We start from the raw sequence: 15,858 nt of genomic DNA on the forward strand, positions 1-15,858 counted from the left end.
AGCAACATGCAGCGGGAGTCCAGCGGGACTAGTTGCAAACAGGGAAACATCAGAGCGACGGTCTCCCACAGTCTCGGCTAAATGCTACGTAAACAAGCTCACGTTGATTTGCACAATAAAAGATAACAATGTGCACCCCCCTCAACCTACCTCCCTCCCCAAGATAATATTGGCCTTCTCCGCATGCATAATCTAATTGACATCCGTCTAGAAATGGCATGGGCAAACTACGGCCCGGGGGCCATATGCGGCCCGTTCAGTTTTTTAATCCGGCCCGCCAAACTTGAAGAAATGATACTAATAGTCAGTCAGTCATAAAATAGCTGGGGCGAAAGACTGATTTGGTTGCAACTTTGCTTTGGTTCATTTTCAATTGACATTAAAGCAACATGTTTTTTTTTTTTACATATCCCATGATATATTCTTTGCTCCTATGAAGTGAGCCACCTCACAACGCTCCATCCATCTGCTGCTGCTGCTGCTGCTGCTCCGGCCCCTCTGTCACATTTTAAAGGCCAATGTGGCCCTCCCTTTTAAAAAGTTTGCCCTCCCCTGGTCAAGTTGTGTTCAGTTGTGACTCAGGAAATAAAATGCTGAAAAAAAAAATAATAGTACGTGTCACTTCCTGTCCTGTCGCCAAGTAAGGGGTGGAAGGTGGCCTCCAAAAAAACAAATTCCTGAAAAAAAAAAATCCCTGAACTTGATCTGAGCTCAGCGGGCCATTGGCTGACAGTGAAGGAGGGGGCGGGGCCAGGGCCTCACAGGTGCTGCCAATTGACTATTAATGGAAAGGTGGTGAATCATTTTACGAGTCTTATTTTTGCTCTTATTTTTCCTTGTTTTCTCAGAGTATTAATAAAATATATTTGATCAAACTTAGTGGATATTTTGTCTTTGTTAATTTGGAAACAAATACACTATAAACACTTGATGTCAATGTTTGTTCCCATGGAGAAATCAAGAACTTGTCCAATTTCATTAGGAGGCTTAATAATTTTTGCCTTAAGTGCAAATTTATATTTGCATTGCATCCCAAAACATTTCCTCCACAGAGCGCCACCCAGGGGGCTGAGGAGGGAGCGGAAGAACATTCCGGCAGTAATTTTCTTGTCTGCAGATTCAGTCGAGCGAAAGCAGATATTTGATTCCTCAGGCCAGTGTGCTGCTCCGGCGTGATGCACAGAGACGGAACAGACGTGCATGATGGTTTATCTTATTGATCTCTCTCATGCTTTCATGCTCATAAGCATCCAGAGGGGAAACAATCAAAAATTACATCCTTCTTTTATGGCTTCGGTGGAATTTTATGTATTTCTGAACGGCAAAGAGGCAGAATGCGGTTGGAAAGCAGCCCATCGATTCACTCCAAACATGAGTGAACTTCTTTTTCTCTTTTTCTTTTCTTTCCATTTAGTTGTATGACTGTGGAATGTGTTGCATCAGTGCTAATCTCTCGAGCTACAGCTGCACTTTCCTACCATTCTTCCTCCAGGGCTTTTTCCCAACTCGCAACAGTTGCTTCTGAATTTCATTTCAGTTGATTGTAATCTGGTGTATAATGACATTCAGATTATGGCCAGTCCCAGGCTGCCACAGCCTGCACAACATGGTTGGGGTTGATGCATTAGAAGTGTTAACCGTGTTTGCCATCCGCAATGCAAATGAAAATATTCCCAGAGATGATGTAATGTTTTTTCTGCAGGTTTTTCTGAAGCACCGTTCAACAAACAAAGGTTTTCTGAGGAAACGAGACGAGAAGCTTTTCCACCACTGCATGCACAAAACATAAATAAGTAAATAAATATATAAATAAAAAAATAAAAAAATAAAATCCTCCAGCGGGAGGCCCGGAGTCGATCGGTATCTGTGTCGCAGCACGACGTCAGGAGGAGCTGGAGTGGCAGCAGGCGATGGTGTCAGATGTGCAGATATTTTCTCGAGCGCGGCTGCAGATACAACAAATGTGAAGAAATGTCAAGAACTCGAGGAGGGAAGGGGGGGAGGGGGGAATGTGCTACATGAAAAAATGTGCTACACATGCTACATGAAAAAACCTGAGCTGAGACGAGCAACAGACAGTAACGTACTTATCTTTTACGCATTTCTTTAGTGATTTTACGTTAATTCGGGACCTTTTCTAGTGGTTATACGGTGTATACGTGTGTATCACGTAGACAACACGACACCACTGCTGGCAACGGAGGCCAAACTTTTAACGACCTCTGGAATGTCAGAATGTCGGCCTCCCCTGTCAGCTCCCCGCCAGCCGTTACCTGCTGTGCAAGCTCCAAAACCTTCCACATGGTGCTGCTTCTCCGTGAGAAGGAGTCCCTCAGATCAGCCGTGCCGGACTGCAGCGTGGCAGAGGAAGTCGGGGTCAGGCTGCCGCTGCCTTCCCACAGCTACAACACCGTGTTTTGGTAATGAGGAGAGAGCAGTGAACGCCCGAGGCGTGTTTACGAAGCCAAAGCTTCCTGCTAATTGGTGCCGCCTGAAGAACATTACAAGAGGGGAGAAAAACAGGCAAAACAAAAAAAAAATGCGGAGCCGCGAGGGCCTCCGACGGCCTCGCTTCAGACTCTGAACAACAGCCAAAGTTCTCCAACAGTTTTCATCTTTGTGAACTTTTCCCCCCCAGGCGACTTTGAGTCGGCGCACATTTATTCAAAAAGGGGGGCAGCATTCGGCAATGCGGAGCAAAGGTTCAACTACAGGGGTCCCTGATAATATATATATATTTTTTTTTTGCGTTTTTTTTGCGTAACAACGGGCATTTATTAAAAGTTGTGACGGGCGATAATGAATTTCACATTCAGATTGTGAAATTTAGATTTAGATTGATTTATTATGCAGATGGTCTGACGCCTCAAATGAATTGATTAGTTAGTCACTGTGCTAGGCTAGCGCTAGTCCAGTTTATGCCAATAGAAACAATGGCAGCCACTCCACAGTTGCACCCGAGGCAACAACATTTCAACTAATTAGACTATTGATAGAAATGTCTGTTTTACTCGTGATAAATCTAATTGGTTTACGTGCAGGATATCCATCCAATCAGCTTCCTTCTCAAGCTCTTTTTGTTTTATCATCTCCCTAAAGAGAATACGTGAGATGAATGAATTTATGAAACATTGAAATGCACTGCAATGAATCGAAGTGAGTGAGGACGATGACCCAGTCTACCCAGTTTGCCCAGTTTGGGGAGAGTGGGGGATGGGTGGATGGGGGTGGGAGGGGCTGGGTGGGTTCGCCCAGGATGAAATAATGAGGCGGGCAGATGAGAACCCACTGCCATGGTGTGATGCCCGAGCGTTGGAGCGCACGTGATTCACAACACAGCTGATCCTCCATTGTCTTTCAGGATCAGTGGCGTTGACGTTCACGCCGCCGCTAATTGCCTGCGATGAGCAGCAGCCGTAACAAACTCACACCCGGAGCGAGAGTGCCGCCACGGGCTCCATGGGCAGCGGCCGCGCACGTCACCGTGCATCAGGCGCTGCTTCTTTATCTGCTCTCAGCCCCCAGAGGTGGCTTTGGAAATCCCATACGAGCCGCTCCTCTTCTCATCTCAGAAAACAGAGCGAGATGGAACTCATGACAACAGCAACCTGGCTGAGCCATTGCTAATGGTGAATTACTGGAGCTTATACAAAATACACAACAAAAGTTACTGAGAAAGAAATTCAAATGTGGAGGAGTTATGAATATCATAAACTTGCATTTTTTTAAAATTTTTTTTTAAATTGTCTCTTTGAGCCTGGGTAACAGTTTATCCACTCGATTTTCCTCTGAGAAAATGGGAAATAAAATAAACCGGGGGAAATTTTATTGCATTGAGTTGATGTGAATTATAATTCTTCTTTTTTTTTTTTTGCTGAAGAAAAAATTTCTGGCTCTGTTTGCTACTCACGTCTCAATGGCTGCCGGCTCTTTCAATCAAAAAATATTACTTTTTCACCATCCATCTTTGTTGTTCGCTTTCAGCACTACTCTTTCAACGTTCAGCTTAATGAACTTTACTGGGAGGTGAGACAGGAGGATTTAGCAATGCTACGCTAACTCCGACCATCCTACAAAAACCAGCTTGGCTAGGTAGCCGAGCTGCACATTAATGCAGGATTTTTTTATCTTTTTTCTTTTCTTTTTTGACTATGTACAGTGTGTAATATTTGGCTTGATTTACGATTAGGACTTTTATATTGGTAAAAGTTTAACATACTGCCCATAAATACATTTAAAAAGTGTATACTAGCAGCAAAACAAAAGTAATTTGATTTTCTTAGCTTTGAAATGGTTTATATATGTATATATTTAAAAAAAAAATAACATACATAAAGCAATAAGGGTCTTGCTGCTAGTTAGCTGCCATCTTGCACCACCATTTTTTAAGGACTGACAGTAACATAAACAGGAAACGCTGTCAGGGCCTTAAATACTGGGCTTCCATAAAAAAATTGACACACTGGACCTTTAATTGTACAAACACGGGGCCGACGAGACCTCAGACAACCCAGCTCGTCTACCGACAGAAACAACAGCTTTTGTTGTATTCATCAATTTTCCATTTCAGCAAAGCGCAGAGGAAAGCAGCACTAGGATGGCAGAAAATAAATAAAGCCAGTAAACCACCCGGCCTGGCTGGAGCTCATTTCCCCCATTTTCTATTTCTATTGGCTGAAAGGAGAAGTGAGTTGATAAGCGGGAACCTGGTCGCCTGCAGCGTCCAGCAGAGTGAAAATATAATCGAAAGGAAAACAGCACCACTTCCACCCGCTGGGTTTAAACACAGGCGGTGACAGCCATCAGCGCTCGTTAACTTTTTGCTTTTAGTTTCTTTTTTCATCTTGTCAGACGCAGTCGGTCTCCGCAGCGACCGCTTTACTAATAGCTTCCGGAGGAAGAGTGGCGGCCGGCAGGTGACCTATCAAAGCTGCTTCACAACGGGAAGCCACTGCTGCGCAAAATACTGTATCTCCACATGGACACCAGTCCTAGTTTGAGTGATAAGTTTGAGTGAAAAATAAACTTTAAAAAGCAACATCATCAGTAGGTTGCAATTGATTCTGTTATATTTACATAGAGATTGATTTATTCTGCGAGATTGGGAGAAGTAGTGCTGGGGATAAATGAAGTGTAACTTATTGTTGTAGCATAAAATTGACTTTAATTGCCTGTCAGTAATTTTGGCCTTTAATAAATTAAAGGCCAAAATGATTTTTAAAAAAGTTTAGACAGAAGATTTCTTTATTTTCAGAAAATAATGTGCAAGCCGCCTTTGAGACCCTTCACAGCAGCGCATCTGCTGTCCAGCCGAGGGCTCAAATATCACATCAGTGTGATAAATTGATGCCAAGGCAAATTAAACTCAATTAATTTCCAATAGATCTCAGCCAAATTGAATGAAGAAAGAATGAAGAAGCTGAGGCCACACGGAGGTGCTTCTCTTTTCTTTTTTCCTGACACTTCGGAGCACCTGCTGTTGCTGTTGCACCTTCCGTCCTCCTCTTCCTCCTCCTCCACCTTTTACTCCTCCTCCTCCTTCTCCTCAGAGGATAAAATGGAGAACAGCCAGCAGTCTGCCTCCCTGAGTGATGGATGTCCACCATCAACAGGGAATGTAAAGCTGGCTTCACAAGAAACTCAGTATTTGATCATGTGGTTGGCGCCACCTGGGCTTGACCCTGAACTGCGTCGACGCCGCAGCTTGTGTTAGATCACGCGTGGAGGCCTGACAGACGCAGCTGGACGGATCCAATAACAGTCTGATGACTCAGACAGCTGATTTTCCTCAGTGAGTCAGAGACTCATCTGAACTCAGCAACCAGGAGGCCAGTTTCCCATTGCAACGACACGAAATACATGGCGCTGATCAGGGCTGACCTGCTGTGAGGGGACAAAAGGTCGATGGAAGGTCGAGGGATTCAAAATGAATCAAATGAAAAAACGATTCCAGCGGCGATGGCGGAGAAGAAGCAGCTCAGCGAGTCAGAGAAGGCGAGTGTCAGACGTGCTCGGCCTGTGAGTCACACTAGCGTTAATGCAGCAAGTGGGAGGCGCTCTGCTGCGGCGCCTCTTAAACCCCTCCCCCGACCGCCACCCAGGTTTCTTTCTAAAGCGCTGGTGATGAAGCTGCATCATCTCTGTGCAAACGCTGCTGTGTGGAAAACAGAGGTAGGAGTGGCAGTGCAGTGCAGAGCTCAGGGTCCCGAAGCAGGGAGTGACAGTGGGAGGTGTGGCGCTTGGAGGTTCTATCTGATGTCGGTGTTCAGATGAGACACCTTGGAGAAAGCGATTCCACTTCACTTTCACTCACTTTCACTCACTTTCACTCAGTGGAAGTGAAACTGACCAGGCGGAAGACTGAGAGGTCTGCTGGGATGCGGCTGATTTAACAGAAATAAAGAAAAGACTCTGTGGATCAGCATCATGGACGTCGTGCTGAGCACGCCCCCCCTCCACCCCGACTGTCAGAGTGACTATGGCAGCGACGCTCAATGAGCACATGGTGACAGCTCTATCTAAGCTCCTTCCTCGAGAGAGAGATCAGCATGAAGCCTCCAGCACCGACTCCTCTATCTCTCTCCCTCTCTCACCCTTTTTTATCCCTTAAGATTTTAGTATTGTGCATGAACGTCGGCGGCGTCGATTCAGTCTTCAGTCTTCAATCGTCATCATAATGTTTTATCATGAAATAAAAGGGGCTTGTGTGTTTTTTGGAGAGGGTTGAGTCCATTGAATGGCTTCAAAACAGGGAAGTAGGACAAAGTCTTTGGATTGGAGTTGGTGAAAAAGACTGGACAGAATTCTATATACTAGGGATGTTAACGATCGATTGATTGCTGTTTACCCAATTAAATGAAACAAATAACAATTAATTGAAAAGCAATGTATATATATGTGTATGTGAGTTTGTATACATACATATATATATGTATATACATATATGTATGCATGGAGAGAGACAGAGAGAGAGAGAGAGAGCGAGAGTGTGTGTGAGAGAGAGAGAGAGTGTGTGAGAGAGAGCGTGTGAGAGAGAGAGAGAGAGTGTGTGTGAGAGAGAGCGAGAGTGTGTGTGAGAGAGAGAGAGAGAGTGTGTGTGTGAGAGAGAGCGAGAGTGTGTGAGAGAGAGAGAGAGTTTGTGTGTGAGAGAGCGAGAGAGTGTGTGAGAGAGCGAGAGAAAGTGTGAGAGAGAGAGAGTGTGTGTGTGAGAGAGAGAGAGAGAGAGTGTGTGTGAGAGAGAGAGAGAGAGAGAGTGTGTGTGTGAGAGAGAGAGAGAGAGAGAGAGAGAGAGAGAGAGAGAGTGTGTGTGAGAGAGAGAGAGAGAGAGAGTGTGTGTGTGAGAGAGAGAGAGAGAGAGAGAGAGAGAGAGAGAGAGAGAGAGAGAGAGCGATAATCCAGTGTTGAACTGCTGTTGTCCATATCTGGAAAGAATTTTCCTGGAGTGCAGCAGGATTATCATTACCACTATTATCAATATAATTATTATTGTTCTAATCAATATTTCCGCTGATCCGCTGACTGCTCTCCAGCAGCGCTGGCAGAATTTGAATCGCTCCGAGTCGGAGTCGTCCCTTCCTGTAAACAATTGGCAGACCATCTCTGCAGGAGACGCGCATGTCATGTTTCCTGAATGACGACGTCGTGTTTATTCCTGGTTATTACGCACAACCTGAAAAAAAGAAAATCCAATCAGCAGATGGTGTATAAAAAGGTCCCTGGGTGAGGAGCCGCTGAACGGGCTGAACCTTTAATCCGGCCTCATTAGTTCGCAAAAGGCCGCCCTTGAAAAGCCGACACTTCCTCCTGTAATTGTAGATGCTGAGTTTGCCTCGGCTTTTTTCATCATGCTTATTGATTGCAAATCAATGTCCGTATTCAGTCTGAAGTGCGATCGCTGCTCAAATGTCAAGGTAACTGTGACGCGAGGTGTGTGTGTGTGTGTGTGTGGGGGGGGGGGGGGGGGGGGGGGATGAAGAGAAGGAGGATGAACTTTTGCATTTCTTTTCTGTGTGAGAAAATAACCTGTAATAATAGCCTGGCGAAACAGCCGGATCGTCATCGTCATCTATGACTACTGTTTGTTACATTATGTTGCAACACACGCGCAAGATAGAAAAAAAAACCCCACACCCATTACAGCACATTGAGACATTTTTCCTCTCCTGCCGTTCTCTGGGGGGCAGCTGCCAGAGAAAAAAACAATAAAACTGTGCAGACTTTGGCAGTAACAAGGCCGCCAGGTGTTGCTGTTCACGCCTCCTCCTGGCGGTCTGTCGCCCTCGAACACACTGGGCTCCTGGAGTCGATGGGCCTCGTCTCTCCTGACTGACAGACTGCAGTACCGGGGTGCAGCCAAAGCGAGAGGTGCGATTAGAGGCAGAACCATTTCACCCAGAATCAATTTCAGCCGCGACGCTGCACCAGGCTCGGAGCCCGGCGCCGCTCAAACCCACCGCCCCATTCAATTTCCAGGACAAATACACGACTGCGCTGCACTCATTACGCATGAGGAGGTCTCTGGAGAGGGAACTTTCTCCCTGATGGTAGGTTCAGTGGGATGGCTTGGCAGGGACAGACTTCCCAAGATGAGTTCCGAACAGGCAGCTGTCCAACACAGTTCCGGGCTGGAACTGAAATTTCTACACTGGTGTTTTCTGAGGGCAATGGAACACTTAAAGCTGAGCAGCATGCTGGGAAGAATCCCTTCGAATCCCCTGGAATCCCTCCCTCTTTTGAAAGGATTTTTTATAGAAAAAAGCCTTCAAAGGTCCAACGTTCATTGCTCCTTGTGATGTCACAAAGGGCACTTGCACCACTGCTGAGTTAATGGAAACACATTCTGATTGGACTTTTGTTTTTATCCCCCAAGGTTCAACAAAGAATCAGGATTGGCTCAAAGCTAAAAACTAGCGTGTTTTGCCAGAGATCATAAACAGAGGGATAAATATGCATTTTGCATTTAGGGATGATTGGACAATTAATGTGTCTGCTCAAAGACCTATGAATGGATATAATAAGGAACACTGATAACAATAATGAGCTAAGAAAAAAAAGATGAACTTTGCTGTCGATACTGTTATAATTGGCCAATTGTTTCCTTTCGATTACGGGTCGTCCTCATTAAATCGTAATTCAGTGACCTTTAACTTTGTTAACAGGAGCCAGTTGGAACCATAAGTTCTTCTTTGTTTGTTAGGTTGAACTGTTACAATAATGCTTTAAGGACAACACTACCACACATTTTGAAATAACCAGCCAATGAGTTCAGGATGCACGGAGTCCAACCCCAGTAGGGGACAGTCTCAGCCCAAGAGGATAGCTGTGAATTAATTACACACCAACGTCGGGGCTCCACTCTGATAGAGATCCTGCGTGAGCTGTGACCTCAATAAATACTGCATCTGTAAAGTGAAGATGTCTCCAAGTTTGCTCCTGGGCTTCCAACTACAGAACCGGGCCTAACAATTCGATACAGAAGGAAGATTAAATACAGTGAAAGCGTAAAAAAAAAACCCAACAACAACCAAACCAAAATTAAATCAGACTAGGTACTCAATTCTTTTATTTCTATGTGCTCCCCATAACAACAAACAGCATCAGTAGTGAACACTTTCATCTACAAAAAACAAAAACAACAGAGAAGCAATAATAGAGCAGAGAGCGACTGGTGACATCAGTGACAATCATAATACTTCAATGTCTGGATAGCACAGGGGTTATTAGTACAGTACATGGAGGGTCCTATACAGTAACATCTGTCTGAGGCTCAGGGATTGTCGACATAAAACAAAAACAAACAAACAAACAAACAAACAAACAAAAAAACAACGCTAAGGCTACGCAAACTTATTGCTAACTTGCGCTACGTAACGTTAGCAGCAATGTTTTACAGGCAGCAGGTGTTTGGAAACGTACCATGGTAAGAAAGTACTGAAAACTACAAAGAGAATTTTCAAAATAAAAAAAACAAAACAAAACAAAAAAACGAATGACAAAGACATGACTGGGTTACTGGGCGCTACGACTACTCGTGTTTCATTGGTTACAATAAAGCGCTTGTCTGGTGGGACAGCTTCGTTTTAACCACGTCTACGCAACAAACAGCTGTGAAAAGACAGCTTTCTGACAAGTAGCATCTCAAAAAATGAGCATGTATATATACATCTAATTGTTTGCGAAAACAATGTCAGTTCTAGCCTAAAGCATTTCACTTTTTCAACAAAAAGGAAGAAAAGTTGTTCGAAAACAGTTTGTCGTGAATGTGATTTTTTTTTTTTTTTTTAAATCATCATCATTATTATTCTCATTATCGTTCAACCAGATGGCGCTGCACACACCGTGAACTCTCAACGTTCAACTCTCAATAAATATTTATGTACTCGATGCTATATACATGTACTATACATTAGCACACAGGAGTGGGTGTGAATGGTTGCCAGCTTACTTTACTGAAAACACAAAGATGTGCTTTTTATTTTGCTATTGCAGTCAGATGCATGGTGGTTGTGTAGAAATCCCAGTTTTCTCATCGCCTTCTTCCATCACAAACAGCTGTATCAGAAAGTACATGTGGAGTGGAAGTGGGGTAAAGAAAAAAAAAAAAGAAAAAAAATCGAGCTCCAATCAAGTTACAGGAATCGGAAGAAACCAGCATGTATCAGGTTAAACAAAAAGGGCCATCACACGGCGCGGCGGCTAGTTGTAGTTAGCGCTCGCTGATTAGCTGTGCAGGACAGCAGGGCTAACAGTGGAGCTTTGCCTTTCATTTGAGAAAAACAAACAACTTGTTGGAAGAGAACAACAGAGTTGAACAGGCGTCTGCATCTTCAGCAGCAGGAGAGAGAAATGTTTCCCTGTGGAGCTGCCACGGAGCCAGAGGGACTCATGGGATGCAGGATAGAGACGCAGCAGGGCGAATCAAACAAACGCTGAATCAAGTGAAATCATCTCATATGGTGAGATGGGTGAAACTGGCACTTCAGAACTGTCATACTTTGGTTGCTCAAGTGTGTTTGCACTCTAGTGGTAAAAAGAAAGCCATCTCAAGCATTTTCTTTCTTCTGCGGATCAATACAAAGTATATGAAAGCAAAGGAACCTTTCAACGCTAGAGGTTCCAGCCTGAACTGCTTCTTGCTGAAAATGCCTGATGTTTCTGCCAGGAGATGTATGTCGACGTCACGGAGCTTCTGATTGGCTCAGCGGCGCGCTGCAACTTCAGGCAGGTCAAGTTAGCGCTTAGCATTGAAGGTTTTTATTCCCCAGTTGCGCTTGTGTTACATGCAATCAGCAAATAAAGCACAACATACTAAGGATGTTGTACTGGAACTAAGTCGTGATGGCTGATGCTAAGCTAAGCTAAGCTAAGCTAAGCCACCAGCTCCTGGTTGGGGCAGAGACAAGAACCACTTCCTGGTAAAAAGTGGGATCAATCTCCGTCCAGCAGAAGAAAAGAAAAGAAAACAAATGTTCAGCGGAGAAACACTTTGTGTTGTTAAATTGTTTCAATGCCGCTGTCGCTGCGGAAACAGTGGACCCCAGAGATAAAATATCATAATAACTCCAATTGATGAACAGGGCGTATAAAAGTATCCTCGGCTCGCTCAAAAATAATACTGATATTTTCATGTACAGTATTTACAGGAACCTTTATAAATACCCATCTCCATAGAAACTGCAGAGGCCAATTACAGACAAAGTTGGATATATTAGAAAAAAGGAAAAAAAAAATCTATACAACTGAACCCACTTTTCCCAGTGACTCCCACACACTTCACACTCTTCTTCCCTGTGGCTGCATCAAGTCCAGCGGTTGAGATGAAATGTGAAATAAGCACCGACTCCTCAAGTTATGGCAACAAACAGCTGCTTGCTGCTTGCTAACACGGCTTTTTGTAGCATTCAAGTAAAGAGGGATATTTTTTTTGTTATATATATATATATATTTTAATTATTTTAAACATATTTATTTTTTTCTTGCATTTGTATCTGCCCTCCGAGAGTGTTTGCCACGGGACCTGCCGTCCGTCACCGTCAGCCGACGCCAGGGGGCCCCGTTCAAGTAAAAGACCATGAGGGAGAAAACACCAATCAGAAGTGTGGAGGGTGGGGAGGGGAGGGGAGAAGTGTAGAGCAGCACATTTTATGTTTCAATTCCATTTTTTAAAACTTTTATTTTGTCTGATATTGAGGGAAATTGTGACCGAGCCCCTTTGGCCTTGAAATAACGGATTTATTGATTTTTAAGAATTGAGCTCGACAAAAAAACAAAATCCAGGGGCCGAGTGTGACAAAGGGGGACCTTTGCCAACCAAAAAGTGAACCAGCACTTTTCTCTCTCTCTCTCTCTCCCTCTCTCTCTCTCTTCTCTCTCTCTCTCTCCCTCTCTCTCGGGTATTTCTGCTGTTGGGAAGATCAGGATGAAGCCGGATTATCTACACGATGCATGAAGAGTCCTGAGCCGGGAGGAGAACAACTCTCATCTCTCCACCGTCGGTGAGCTGCATGACCTTTGACCCTTGGCACAATAGTCCGGGGGAGGGGTCGTCGTCTCCAGGTGCCGCGGGACCCTCCTGGGCGCCGCCGTGCTCCTGGCCGGACTCCTGCGCTGCACCGGTGGGGCGGTGGCGCTGACGGCCCCCCGGGTCGGACCCCCCCGCTGCTGCTGCTGCTGCTGCTGCTGCTGCTGCTCCTGCTTGCCGCTCAGCGAGCCGTTGGCCGTCAGCGTCTCCAGCAGCTGGGAGGCCGAGCCGAAGCGCGCCTGGTGGTCGCCCACCTCGCCTGCCTCGCCCGCCGCAAAGAGAGACAGGGCGCCGGCGCCGCGCTGGCTGCACGAGTCGCAGCACAGCTTGCTGTAGCCGGGGATGGAGCAGTACCTCGCTAGCACCTCCATCTGGCAGAAGATGGACCTGTCTCCGTTGCATGGCTCGTCTGGAAAGAGGTGGTGGAGAGAGCAGAAGGAGAAGAAGGAGAAGGAGAAGGAGAAGGAGAAGGAGAAGAAGCGTGACCTTCATGGAGAAAAATGGTTGAGCTGAACGTGGCCGAGCCAAGAGCTCGAACTGAGCGAGTGGCAAGACATGAAGAATTCAGGCAGATCTTGTGAAAGAAAACTGGTACTATTGCAAGTATTGGAATGAATGTCGCAACTCATTTTTGCATGTTAAGGGGAACAGCTTCAGATTTCATCCACCGTCTCAGCTCAGCGATCCTGCTGTCTCATTCCTTCATGAACATTCCTGAATATTCCAGAAATACGCAACGTCACGTGCTACATATATGGCATAGACTTGAGTAACATGACTTGAGCCGGACTCGAGCCACAAACTTGAGGATTTGAGACTTGCTTGACTAACACTGTTAAAAGACTTGACTTGGTCTCCCTGACTTGAGACTTGAGCCAGATGACATGAAAGGACTGTATTTTATATATATTATATTTTAAATATTTGCATTTTTTGCAACTTTTTTTAAAAAATTACATTAGAAAATGTTTTTACAGGGTTGTGTATATATGTTTACACAAATATAGAAATATATATATGCGTACATAAATAAAATAACATTTCACGTAATACATTTCTTGATATTTGCAGGGCGTGTGACATTTTTTGTGAAAGTTGACATTTTGTTTCTTTGAAGAGCTCACCATGGCAGGGGCCCGGCTTGCACGGCCTGACAGCTTCGGGTTTTTCTCCATGACACTGATCTCCGACGCGGCAGGTGACCAGCCGCCTCTCCATCCCCTCTCCACAGGTGACCGAGCACTGAGGACCAGCACAAACACCGGGTTAACAGCACGACTGGGACGGTCAGAGGTCCGAAGATCCAAACCTTCAGTGAAACAGCGTTTTCTCTTTGATTTTATTATTATTTATTTTGATTTACAGCCTCGATCGATGTCTAACTGATGTCTAACAGTCGCACGAAAAGGATTTTCTTTCTTTTTCAGTTTTCTGATGTGCAATCGTCCCACTGAGTGATTGATTTTGATCTTGAAATAAAAGAAACCTGGTTAAATCGTTCTCGTCGTTTTTTTTTACATTTGTACACACACACACACACACACACACACACACATACGTAGATATATTATGCTGAAATTTCACAAGTGAAAACTGAACTAATAGATTATGAAAAGACATCTGTAGCAAAGAGCCAGTAGCTGCAGCACTCTGGTTGTAGTGTTCTGGTTGAAATGACACAATAATTAAAAAACAACCGTCTTTCAACATACGGCTTCAATTAATTCTACTTCCAGCTTTTTTACACAAAGCTGGCTTTGCATCCTGCATCCAGTCCCATTAATGCAGCCTTATTAAAAATGCATTCAGTGCGCACAAAGACCTACTTTCACGTGTCGCGTGCCATCTAGAAATCGGGGCACATTGCACATACATTTCTTCAATCTCATTGGCTGTCCTGCGGCACTCCGCAGGACGCCTCGCCGTGTTGGATTTTTAATGGTGTCACACGTCTTTGCTGGAACGGGCGGAGCAGACCGAAGTGCTGCGGCTCTAAATTAAATATGGGATAATTTACACTCGGTGGGCACTTCATTAGGTAGAACGTTCAATTGCTCATTAACACAGATCAACCAATCACACTGCAGCAACTGGGCGCACTCAGGCTTGCTGCTGTTCAGGGGAGGATGGGGCGGTTTGAGTGATTCACGACTTGCTGATGCCATGAATCACACACACTCCCCGGACTGAGAAAATGTCCAGAGGAGGCGAATGCCCTGCTGATGTCAGGGGTCAGAGGTCAGAATGGCCGGAGGCCGCTGGACGGCAACAGGAAGTCGGATCTCCACTGGTTGCAACCAAGGTCTGCAGAGCAGCATCTCCGCACACACAACACGTCCAAGTGGCTGAGACCCTGCTGCTGCTTCTCAACAAATCCTCCTCAAACTATGGAATATAACTGTACTATATATAATACACAAAAAGTGAACCAGAAGTTCTCTCTCGCTCTTTTTTTATTTTTGATAATTGAGCTTCACAAAAATCCAGGGGCCGGTGAGTGTAAGTTCTAAGTAGATGCTGCTGCTGCTGCTGCTTCCTAACAAGGAAAACTCTATAATTGCGGAGTTCCCCTCTGCCAGTTTTGAACGTCATTGGTCGACTGCACTCAAACGTGATGATACTTTAGAAAAAAGGAGCAGTTGACATTTCAAAAATGCATTCGCCGTGGCTAAATAATTGACAAGCGTCGGTACGAACCTCTGACCACGCCCCCGTCCTCCAGGGGGCGGGGCACGGCACTCGGTTGCAGGCTCGTCGGCTCTCGGGCTTCTCGCCGCTGCAGTACTTGCTGTGCACCGAGCGGTTGGTGCCGTCGTGGAGGAACTGCACGCAGCGCACCGTCCGGATCTGGAAGCCCAGGCTGCCGCACGTCCTCGGACAGTGCTCCCAGTCGTCGGAAATCCACCTGCGGAGAGACAGGCAGAGATTGGCAGAGGACGAAGCGGTGGATGAAGCGGTGGATGAAGCGGTGGGAGCCGACAGGCAGGAAAAATGCTGATGATGCAACAAAGCAAAACTTTCCGAGGAAATTTACATCTTTACATCACGGCTCCTTCAAACACTGTCTGCTGACTCTGAAAGGTGAGGCAAATTTTTCTTCTCATATATTTTCATCCCAAAAGCTTCACTGACCCAATAAATAATTTACTGCCTTTTAAAATAGAAAAGTTTAGCAGACAAAAAGTCTCTCCAGTGGCCGGCAGGTAAGCGGACCGACTTTGCTGTCAATCACAAAGATTTTTTATTGGTGATACTTTGAGGTGACTCGAAAAAGTGGCTTTATATTCTGAGAGGTCTTGACAAAAAGAAAAAGCATTAAACGAAATGTGGCTGACCTG

The 15,858-nt window shown here is 45.2% G+C and overlaps 1 protein-coding gene across 2 annotated transcripts in view; it reads right to left on the reverse strand.

Annotated features, from left to right (window-relative positions):
* Nucleotides 1-9,534: 9,534 nt before the first annotated feature.
* adamts3 (ADAM metallopeptidase with thrombospondin type 1 motif, 3) overlaps nucleotides 9,535-15,858 on the reverse strand; it is an 88,494-nt gene continuing 82,170 nt past the window's right edge. For both annotated transcript variants that reach the window (XM_076047054.1, XM_076047055.1), the window contains 3 exons: nucleotides 15,218-15,425; nucleotides 13,645-13,762; nucleotides 9,535-12,929 (listed from right to left, as the gene is read on the reverse strand). In XM_076047054.1, the coding sequence (XP_075903169.1) occupies nucleotides 12,478-12,929; nucleotides 13,645-13,762; nucleotides 15,218-15,425 (778 nt within the window). In that variant the 3' untranslated portion in view covers nucleotides 9,535-12,477. The remainder of the gene's footprint in view (nucleotides 12,930-13,644; nucleotides 13,763-15,217; nucleotides 15,426-15,858) is intronic.

Source organism: Nelusetta ayraudi, unplaced genomic scaffold (assembly GCF_046127955.1).
Source record: "Nelusetta ayraudi isolate G7.1 ecotype Tasmania unplaced genomic scaffold, CSIRO-AGI_Nayr_v1 ptg000092l, whole genome shotgun sequence".
NCBI classification, from domain to species: Eukaryota; Metazoa; Chordata; class Actinopteri; order Tetraodontiformes; family Monacanthidae; genus Nelusetta; species Nelusetta ayraudi.